At 41.6% G+C, this 11,635-nt stretch overlaps 2 protein-coding genes across 2 annotated transcripts; both read left to right on the top strand.

The window, feature by feature from the left end:
• The first annotated feature begins 235 nt into the window (after window positions 1-235).
• LOC137269910 (scavenger receptor class F member 1-like) lies at window positions 236-4,639 on the top strand. Its single transcript, XM_067803754.1, has 4 exons — window positions 236-386; window positions 2,802-3,782; window positions 4,182-4,296; window positions 4,481-4,639. Exons 1-4 carry the CDS (start codon window positions 332-334, stop codon window positions 4,602-4,604), a joined length of 1,275 nt encoding a protein of 424 aa, XP_067659855.1. The 5' UTR covers window positions 236-331; the 3' UTR covers window positions 4,605-4,639.
• A 1,951-nt stretch (window positions 4,640-6,590) lies between these two features.
• Window positions 6,591-10,791, top strand: LOC137269917 (scavenger receptor class F member 1-like). Its single transcript, XM_067803760.1, has 6 exons — window positions 6,591-6,631; window positions 7,269-7,327; window positions 8,123-8,884; window positions 9,008-9,085; window positions 9,879-10,008; window positions 10,434-10,791. Exons 1-6 carry the CDS (start codon window positions 6,591-6,593, stop codon window positions 10,789-10,791), a joined length of 1,428 nt encoding a protein of 475 aa, XP_067659861.1.
• The last annotated feature ends 844 nt before the right edge of the window (window positions 10,792-11,635 follow it).

Here is an 11,635-nt window from a genome sequence, read left to right on the forward strand (position 1 = left end):
TAAACAGATCTGTTCCTATTATGTACAATGCACAGGAAATGTATTCAGTGTTGTTGTTTTACATTCGATTCCTACTGAAATCTATTAATATTTCTTACAAGCACGATTTTATCCGGAAAAAGAAAGCAAAACCTCTAATTTGAACGGTATTGTGTTCTGAACTGAGTATTGACGGGTTTCACATCACGGATGCTGGTCATTAGATCCAATGTTATGTAAAAGCATTTGCAAATGTATAACAAACCGCAGTTGCATCTATCACACTTGTACATGCAACCCTTTATTATCAAATAGCCTAACTGGGCTTTCCTCGGCTGTCTTGTTCTCATTGATGAAAATGTGGCTACTTGGGATTGTAGCCGCATGCATAGTTATCATCATCCAAGGTAAGCAGACGAGCTACATGTGTATATTGCGTATACTCTGTGTACTCTGTATACTGTGTATACTGTGTGTTAGTTTTGGCATATGGCATATGCCCCGCGTTCCACTATAATTACATTGGCTTAACGCAATGGTGTCAGTTGACAGTGCTATTTCTCCGGTAACAAAGAAAGAAACATCACCTGTGGGGTTTGTTTGCATGAAGGCATCATTTTCATGTGTTAAATGTCTCAGTTGTTCCTGTTTCTATGCACGTGTAAGTGGTTTAATCTACGTTGCTATTGCTAAGATGTAGGTTGTCAGAGTTGGCAAAACCAAATGTTCCCGATGAAATCAAAACACACAGATGAGACGTCACTCATCAGCACTATCATCTTCTGCCTTGTCAAGAATTTACACGTTTGTTGGGAATTGTATGTGTTTATGGGATTAAGCTGCTTTTACTGTACTAGTTCCCATCAGTGGAGTCTGTATGTTGCTTTATTTGAACTAACGTCTGCAGCAAAAGGCATATCTACGAAATAACGTATTGTTGCGGTTTGCGATAAAAGTCCACCGGGAATAAATTTCTAAACGATTAGCATGCCGTGAAACCAGCTTACAATAATATGGTTATCAAGTCAATACAAATTACTGCAGAGGTAGCAAAGTGGCTGTGCAGAAATAGTGAGAGGGTGTATCAAAGCCGGACATTATGAAACTGTTTCAAGTCAACGTCGTGCAATCATTTGTGGCAAGTCCTGTTGAATTGTGGACAAACCTATTAGCTGTCGTGTGTCACTGATGAGGGGTGAGTGAGAGAGAATGGTTTATGCCTCTTTTAGCAATATTCCAGCAACATCATGACGGGGGACACCATGAATCGGCTCCACTCACTTTATGCATGAAGGGAATCAAACCCGGGTCTTCGGCGTGGGTAGGAAATGTACAAAATAAAATATCAAAATAATATAACTTAAAGTATTATAAAATGAGTATTCAAATTAAAAGTCATTATATCAAGACCGTGATTATTGCAATAAAGACATAGATGGTAACATTCACCCCACTACAGCAATGGACCCGTTTCCCAACGAGCATGGGTTGAGCATGCGGTGTAACTTGATCCGTTCATAATCCGAGAGTCCCAAGACCATTTCTAAAAATCAAATAATGACTGAAAATCAGAAATTAATAAGCATTCTATACATACAATGTGTATTTCTGCAGTTACAAAATTGGTATTTTATCAGATCCATGCACAGTTTAATGCGAGTAGACATGCTCCTTATGAGAGAGATTAGAGTTCCATGGGGATACTGTCCCAATATGTCACTACCTGTCTCACCATGTTTTGACGTGTGGTGAGACCCTTATGGTTAACACTCTCCTTCATTATCTCCCAGATGTTCTCATTTGGATTCAGACCACGACTGTAGCTGGGAAATGAAAGCAAAGTCACAGTTTTCTCTTGGAAAACGGCTGTTTAGAATGCTTTGCAGCGTGTTTTGGGTCATTGTCTTGTTGCAAAACCCAGCCACTCCCATGAAAGACTTCTGCATTTGGAAGAAGAAATTTCTCAAGAATATCTGTATAACATTCAATCATCAAAATTCGCTCAAACACGGACAAAGGAGTCGGTCCCAGTCACGACGCTCCACCTACACATGAAACATGGGATTGTATTTCGGTGTGTAATACGCCAGTCGAAAATCAACTGTTGACAACATCTTAACATTATTAGAATCCACCTAGACTGAACTTTACTCAGTGTAAATTATGTTGCTCTAATTAAAGTTTTCATGGTCATAACATCGCAAAACAAGTTTTTCCATATGCTTGTAATTCATTTCTAGAGTCGACTTTCCTCTCTTTTTCTCCCACCCCGGATCAATCATATTCTTTCTTCTCTTTTTCTTTCACCCAGGATCTATGATACTGAGTCTAGTAGTGGATTTTAAACACTTGGCGATCCTCTAATTACTATCTCATGCCTGATGTTGGATATACTTGTTCTTTGCTTTGTGGAATTCCAGTTACATAAAATACAGGAGAGGTAACTCTAATATGACATGTCTATAAATGTACGAGGGGTTATCTCCCTTAGACTGATAACAGAAATTCACTATCTGTATTGCTCATGAATAAACCCTGGAGTTCAAACTGACAATAAACAAAAATTAGTAATAATAAACCGAACTACATGTGAGATGAGGGGAAAGTAAGCTGCCCTTTCATACCTAGGATACGGAATCCAAAAGACCCTCCAACACCATGTGAAAGTCACACAGACTTGCCGTACACTGAAGTCCCGTCCAAAACTGTCTACATACAGCACGCCACAGTACCTTAACTAAATGTCAAACGTACAATGTAGTCCACTTGGAACATTTTACACAATAAATAACACTGCCAAATAACAACATTCACATTTACAGGTGCCAAATGTCCCGACAGTCATCATTGTTCTGAATGTGATGAACAGACAGGTCTATGCAAGACAAAGTGCCACAGAGGATATTTCGGCCCAACCTGCCAGGATGTTGGCAGCAGAAGGTGCAGGTACCACACATGTGAATTGGTCCCTGACAAAGGTATTGAGAGATGTACTGATGGTTGTATACCTGGATTCCAGGGACTCACCTGCCAGAGACCATGTGACACTCACCACATAGGCTGTACCAGATGTCCAGGTGGATGTGATGGGGAATATTGTCAGGTGTCTGGAGCGTGTTTCTCTGGTTGCACAGACTCCTACTACGGAGCAGGATGTAAGACATGCTCCAGCAGATGTAAGTCCTGCAACAGGATCACAGGCACCTGTGAGGAGTGCCACCCTCCATATTCAGGAGTAGAGTGTGGACACTCATGTAAGAACTGTGTCGGAGGATGTGAGAGTGGCTGTAAACAGGAATGCAGACACGGTTTCTATGGAGACGACTGTACTAAAGCATGCAGTGACACCTGCCGTCCTAACCCCTCCCTGGCCGCTGATGGACAATGTCCAGATGGAGACTCATGCCCGCCTGAGTGCCACAGCCAGACTGGCGAGTGTGTCCACGGTTGTGTTGATGGCTGGTATGGCCCCAAGTGTTCCCGGTGGCGATGCAGCTCTAACTGTCAACACCAGAGATGTCACCAGACAGGGGCGTGTGATGTCGGATGTGAACACCATATGTCTCCTTGTGAAGGCTGCTTGGAGCAATGCGTCAACCTCACCTGTGTCTCACCCAACGCCTCTTGTTGTAGTGGTTGTAACAATAGTACACCTGGTTGTGGACTGTCCTGTAATGGATGTAGTACTGTATGTCTTGATGGGGTTCTTACAAAACAAAGTGAACACAACATCACCATGTGTAAATACAACTGCACTCACAACGCCTCATCACCTGACTGTCCTCCAGGGACTTGTGGCACAAGTAAGTACTACTCAAAGGTCTCACGGACTGCCTTTCATTTTTTATTTTCATGGGTTAGCTGTGATACCTTACATAATCGAAGTTCATTTTGAAATCACCGTGCATTGCGTTGATAGAGAATTCCATAGTGTTTCAAGCGTGAAGGAAGTTCTTACAAAGTTTCATATCAAGCACCAAAAACCGAACGCAGTTATGGACTGGTAGTACGGAGTATGTACTTCCCCCCACAAATGGAAAACACAGTACATTTATTCATATGCCCACTGTTGGAGACATGAAACACAAACGCTAACATAAGAAATGAGATACACTCGGGTATTGTGTGAATAGGCTTCTGAGGTATACACAATTAACTCTTTCAGACAAGAAAAGTCATATAATTGTGCTTATTACTTTCAGATGTCCCACTTATCAACATGGAGACAGTGAAGTATGTGCTGCTGGATGTCATCTGTATCCTGGCAACAGCTCTATGTGGTTCCTGTTGCTACCGTAGAGGGCTGTCCAGAAACAGGTAAGTTGTTGCTGCTACCGTAGAGGGCTGTGCACTGTTTATTGGCAGCTAATGTTTTTCATGTGTAGAGACCAGATGGGATACTGTCAAGAACAGTAACACCACGGAGTAAATGTAAGGGCAAAAGCATGTATACAATTGTAGCATGCTGATCGTGCATGTGTTTCTGCTGGAACTGTTTCAGGGGAAAAGAACGTCGGGAGGGAAGAAGAGCAGATACCGGAGCAGGAGAAGTTGAAGCAGGCACCTGTCAAGACAGTTCCTTGGACATAGAGGAAGAAACGGGACCTGTAATTGTATACCTTTAATCCCACCTTCAGAGTGTAATAAAAGTGCAATCTTTCTTCTTGATATTATGAGTTTTCCTGTTCGACAGCTCCCGAACTTATTGTCCTCAGTGTTTTAAAGTGCTGAAAAAAATCTTCAGTGTTTTAAAGTGCTGAGAAATGTACTCAGTGTTTTAAAGTGCTGAAAAAATATCTTCACTGTTTTAAAGTGCTGAAAAATATCCTCGGTGTTTTAAAATGCTGAAAAATGTCCTACGTGTTCTAAAGTGCTGAAAAAGAACGTTCACGCACTTTGAATCTGCACGTCTGTGGAGAGTTCAAATGTAAAAAATGCACAAATTATGTACGTGCAGATCCTCATTCCAAAGAAATTTTAAACCGAAGGTGGGCTCAAATCAGGATTATCGCTACCTTTCTCAACGTTGCAAAGAAGCCAACACTTCTGCACATCGCGCATCTTGCATCGACTGTTAGAGTCATTCCTGTGGTAAACATCGGCCCACATTTGTCGTTGCCCAAACAATATCATGCGTGCAAGGACTGAGAACCCATGTGTCTTGCTGGACCTGATGTGACAGTTGTTGGAACAATATGAAAAGGAGACTGAGTATCTCGTTCCCCATTCTCCTAAACATTTGCATGCCAACAGGAAATGATGCATTAAACGCTTTCTGTTCATGGCTTTATTTCACAAAGTTTCAGCCTTTCACATTTTGCCCACACATATAAGGGTTATGTTGGGATTTTCATTGTCTCGTATCAATCTGCCTTTCCCAGTTCCATAATTTACAATCGCTGCAAGGCCCTGGGCATTCATATTGACCGTGGCATCTATATCCGGAAGTTTGCCTTTCTTCAACATCAAGCTCACCATTTTGCTCAAGATGTTTCATCTTGAAGAAATGAAAATGGATCGAAAAGGGAGCAATTTCCACAAATCATGGCACTGATAGCATTTCCAGCAAAAATCGTGCCATATATCTACTGTATTGATTCGAAGCTTAGATGAGATTCAGTCCCCAAAGTACTACATTCTGTACTTTACTCCAAGACTATAACATGTTGCATTTAATCACTTTCTAAATGGAATGATGGCTTCATGGTGTAAAATGCTCACACACTTGGAATTCTTCTCTTGCATTCGTCACTCCTCGTCCTTTTCTGTAACCTAACCTTGTAAGACCCGTCCCCTTGTTGAAGAATGTATGAATACTATTTGCGATGATACAACATAACACCCAGGACGGGCATAAGGATTAAGGTACTTCGAGATATGTAGAGTATACCTTAATCCTTATGCCCGTCCTGGTTGTCCTGGTTGTAAAATATTCAAAGGAAGCCTGCAAGATCATCAGGAAAACAATTAATTTGACCCGCGATATATACACTATATATATACCGAGTGTCTAATCGCGGGTCTAATTAATTGTTTTCCAGATGATCTTTTAATAGCTTCGAATATCAAAACGATATAGTTTATATATACTCGTATTACACACGTGAATAATTCAAAGCACGCGGTTGTGCCCTATACAATTAAATGTATCTGCATCTACATAATTCCCAGCTAGTGTAATACTGCATGTGAGGTCAATTTGTCATGTATGCTTGTTTACAGTCCAATATACACTATTCTTCTGCACTGTGGTGAATAGTTTCTGAAATGCAATGGAAGACGTATTCAGTTTTTCCGTTTAGGTTTAAAATCAGTTTTCATACTTGTCATCACGGATTACAAGTGTGACCTATGACATACTTGCAAATAAAACAGTCCACTAATGTGAATGGTTAAATAATTTCCAGTTCTCCACATCTCGTGGCAGGAGCCGATACATATCCAGGTTCCCCGGAGGCCTTGTCTTCCTTAGTGCCCCGAATGGGTATACGACTGGTCGCAGGTAGAAAATAGAAAGAGAAATAAGTTTAGCCGGATAAGAAATATGTCCAGTCCACGATGTAGTGGACACTAGGGCAGTGTGTGTTTGTAACATCTCACAGAAAATCAGTATGTCGAAAATCACCTGTAATCGCTGGGTTTCCATTCACAGGTAAGTGTTTTTGGTCGCTGCTAATTAAAGGAGGGAGGGAATATGAAACATACTGCACTCTTTACTCATTTGTGATTGTTATACACAAACATTGTCTTAAAGAACTGTTTCCTTAATTTGTCTTGTTCATATTGATGAGCGGATAACTCCTGGATCAAACACAGGAAGTGATGACAAAGTCATCAGTCAGGTCACAAGGAGTATTTCAGTACATATTCCTTCTATATGATAATCAGTGAAAGTCTAGAATAATTTATTTGCATACAATATTTCTCGTAAACTTGTACATTGTTGGCTCTTTGATGTGGAGTATTGTTGTTTTCGATATTTTTCAAATTCACATTCCACGCCATGAAGAATACACGAACTAGCTCAGTAGCGCCTCTCCCCAGTAGCCACCGTGTCCCATGTGTGTGACCAATAGTGTCTGTGTTTAGTGTCAGTAGCCAGTAGTGCATGTGTCCAGTATCAGTAGCGCATGTGTCCAGTATCAATAGCACCTGTGTCCAGTAACAACAACGCCTGTGCCCAGTACCAATAGCGCCTGTGCACAGCACCAGTAGCCGCTGTGTCCAATGTGTGTGATCGACAGACTTTGTGTTTGGTGTCAGTAATCAATTCGTTCATTTATTTCCAGATATACCATGACGGTTGTGATGGGTTTACTGTTATTTGGTCTAGCCAACATCACGCTTGGTAAGGTATCATGATTTACTACACAGAAAGCCAAACGGGTTTTGACTGATTATTTATGTTCAATAATGTACAGGCAACTTTGTGGCTGTTAAGTTTACAGTCTTGAAAACATATAATACAAGCACTAACTAATACTCTGACTATATAATATGCATAATGTGAAGCAGTGATGCATGGAGGTGCCACATAGTCATGTCATAGATAGAAAACAGAGACAGAGAACAGCTCCATAGACTCGTCACACTCTAAGTGGCGCTTACTACGATATGAAGGAATCACTGCAAGTCATGGGGATGACACCAGGTGTTCGCCTAATAACAGACAGCCCACGGAGACGAAAATGTTGTAAAAAGTCAAATCTGAATAACATGGTTTTCGTTGAAAACAGAAACATAATGTTTACCCTCCAAAGTCCTATGTTACATGCGTCCCAGCGTCTCCTTTCTGGTTTGTTGTTTGTCTTGTAGAAAATTTTAAGTATTCTGTAATAGTTTGAATTTAATCGGGGGTTTTGGTTCGGGGAATATACGTTACTGATCTTCAACTTATTGGCACAACCCATATATTGTACTTACACTTTACATCCATCTTACTATTCCTAGAAAAAATATATAGAGCTATGTGTCTATATACATCGAAATGTCGAAATGTTATCTTTTTAAACAAGCTACTAGACTACAAGGATCTTACAAAATATTATCCGTTTAGTCACATGTATGCATCTTTTAGTTATTGATGGCACAGGCAAAGCGGGTTTAGGGTTTTGTGTTTATATGTAGCTGTTACAATTGACAGGTGCTCGTTGTAGGGGCAACCAGCAGTGTTCCGACTGTGATGACAAGACCACCAGGTGTCTGACACAGTGTTATGCAGGATACTTCGGTGACCAGTGTAGATCTGTGTGTAGCAGTCACTGTAGGAACAGCACGTGTCAGTTGATTCCCCGCCGAGGTATTGGAAGATGCACTGAAGGCTGTGAGCCAGGGTACCAGGGTTCTAATTGTATCCGACCTTGCGACACTCACACCGTACCCTGTACACCTTGTCCGGGAGGGTGTGACGGGGAATATTGTCACAATGGCAGAAAATGCCATGATGGATGTAAGCACTCTTTCTACGGGCTGGAGTGTAAGAACTGTTCTGACAAATGCAGAGTTTGCAACAGGAAGACTGGAAAATGCGAGGAATGTCATCCATCGTACTTTGGTGATGAGTGTGAACACTCGTGTGAGAATTGCGTAGGTTCATGTAAGGATGGGTGCACCAATGGCTGTGTAGCAGGTTTCTATGGACCTTTCTGTACCCAGATTTGTAGTAAGCGTTGTCGACCACCTAATACCTCCCACACAGCTGAAGATTGTCGGGGAGATGCTGTGGTCATGGGCAACTGTACACCAGAGTGCCACAACCAGAGTGGAGACTGTACACATGGTTGTGTAGATGGGTGGTATGGCTCCCAGTGTTCGTCTCCGTGTAACCCTGACTGTAGACAACGACGTTGTAGCAACAGTGGCGACTGTATAGAAGGATGTGTGGGTGGTCGGTGGGGATCAGACTGTAGGTCATGCCCTGAGAATTGCCTCCATCATGCGTGCCATCAAACTACAGGCGTGTGTCTACACGGGTGTCGCAGCGGCCATCTTGGGGAACACTGTAATCTTTCCTGTACGTCTTGTTCAGATGACGGATGTCAGCTAACTGTCAACTGTACCAGTAACGCTACTGTACCAGAAGAACTGGCACGATCCTTCAACGCAAGTAAGTGTAAAACGTGATACACCTGATAGTGATACACCTCCTTGATGTATGACAGGATCTGGAACCACACTCACCAAGCAGAGGCTTAAAGTAGTTATAGCGCTAAGATTGCTTTGTGCAAGTTATCCCTAATCTGTACGTGGTTAGATGGCAAGTCGTTCCTATCAATATCCATTGATAGGTCTCAGCTGTACGTAAAACCACCTAAATCTCGTATAATGACATAAACTAATATATCAAACATAATGGATTATATATCGGTGTAAGTGCTTTGTGTCTGGAGCTTGAGGTTCGAGATGAAGGGAGATGACAATGCTTGGTCATTATATTTGTGATCAACAGTGTGTACAATCACATATGTATCGATCCGCGCAATAATATAAGTAGCGGATACAAGCTGTCCGATTGAAATCAGGAACAGGAAGTCAGGATATGATACCATGAAAACAGCAGAGTGTAGTTTACATCAAAAAAGAGGAAGATAGTGTTATAACATATGCCATATCAAACCGAATGTTTGGGTTTTTTTTTTTAAAAGGGCGTCGATAGGTAATGACGGGTAATGATAGGTAATGACAGGTAATGACAGGTAAACTTCGAGCGATTGCCATACCAGACTGACCATCGTGCAATGTTGGAATGTACAGGTGATGGTTGCAATAGGTAGAAATGTAATAATCAAACACCATGAACTGTTTGCAGCAACCAGCTCGTAGATTTTTACGACCAAGGAGTCAAACTGACAACTGTTTATCATGACGTACTATTATGTAGTTTTAATATAATTTGCCAGGCACCTCAAGTACTGCAGCTGGTGGACCCCCTACAGTCGCTGTGACGCTGACTGTGCTGGTTGTTGTTGTCATCCTGGTGGCAAGTTCATGTTTCGGTCTGCGGTACTACAGACGCAGGTTCCATACACGGTCAGTAGGATCGCTTGCCAGGACGTACCTGTTACATGTCTTGTAGTGTGGCCTGGTGCGGCAGGCTAACGTCCCTACATGCGCACAATGTGTGATGACCATTTCTGGTATCCCCCGCCGTGATATTGCTGAAATATAGCTACATACCGCCTAGCCATACTCACTCATGCAGTGTTCTCACCTATCTTAGTTCTCCTGGATAAGGTTCATTGTAAATAATGTAAAATATCTCGTGCAGTCGGGTAATACAATTTGTGGAAAATGGCAATGGCGACAATAATTCTCTCAAAGTTTACGACGATGTTTTCGACACTTTACTATGTGTTCACCTCACTTACCAAGAGATGAAACCAATATGACTTCGTGTAACCGATTTCAATAGCTAAATATTGCCACTGAATTTCTTCCTTTCTGTGTCACAACAGACAACACCTGCGCGAAGGGACACCGGGTGATACTCCCAGGCGACGGGCCACTCCTTCTGCGGGTTACCAGGAATTAGAGCTGTACTGGGAGATCAGAGATGAGGACATAGACCTCCAGTGTTCTCCCTACAACAAAGATGTCCCCGATGCAGATGGCGACACTGAAATGCTTGTGTTAGCAGACTGCTACCCAGGTGGAGATGATGATGAGGTCGTGGATGGCGATGACACAACGGGAACTTCTAAGAGGACGTCCAAGGATTACACACACCTGCAGAGAGGTGTTGTCCTTGATGCGAAGATGGTTATCAGCTATATTTCACCAGTTGACGATCAAAACGACTGCTCGGTGATATAGTTAGCCGACTGTCCCTTGAGTAATATCTATCTATCTATCTATCTATCTATCTATCTATCTATCTGTCTGTCTGTCTGTCTGTCTGTCTGTCTGTCTGTCTGTCTGTCTGTCTGTCTGTCTATCTATCTATCTCTGTCTATATATCTATTTCTGTCTTTCTATTTGTCTGTCTTTTGATCTAAATCTACATATCTGCTGTCAATCTGGCTGTCTCTCTGTCTATTTATGTGTAACTGAATCAACATGAAACTGCATTGTGGTTTTGAAACCTTCAGGATCCATGGTGAAACTAGTGTCACTTTGTTATCTTCCTGTGTGATTCTCAGTGACGAGCGTCCTCTGTAAATCGGGTTTGTAGCACTGCGTATTTGCCATCAGATCCTTACGTGATTTAATTTCCTAATGTTACCAACACTCTTCAGTATAACGACGAATTATACAGATACAAGGAATACAATGACAAAATGTCTGTGTCTACTATATGACGACGAATTATACAGACAAGGAATACAATGACAAAATGTCTGTGTCTACTATATGACGACGAATTATACAGACAAGGAATACATTGACAAAATGTCTGTGTCTACTATATGACGACGAATTATACAGACAAGGAATACACAACCAATACAATCACAAGGTTGTATCTACTATAAAACGACTAATTGTACACATCCAAACAATACAATCACAAGGTTGTATCTACTACAAAACGACTCATTGTACACATCCAAACAATGCAATCACATGATTGTATCATAAATATATAACGACAAATTGTACATGTACAAGGAATACAACCACAGGACTGTTTGTATCTACTGTATAAGGACGAATTGTA

This window comes from Haliotis asinina, unplaced genomic scaffold, assembly GCF_037392515.1.
Source record: "Haliotis asinina isolate JCU_RB_2024 unplaced genomic scaffold, JCU_Hal_asi_v2 scaffold_18, whole genome shotgun sequence".
NCBI lineage: Eukaryota > Metazoa > Mollusca > Gastropoda > Lepetellida > Haliotidae > Haliotis > Haliotis asinina.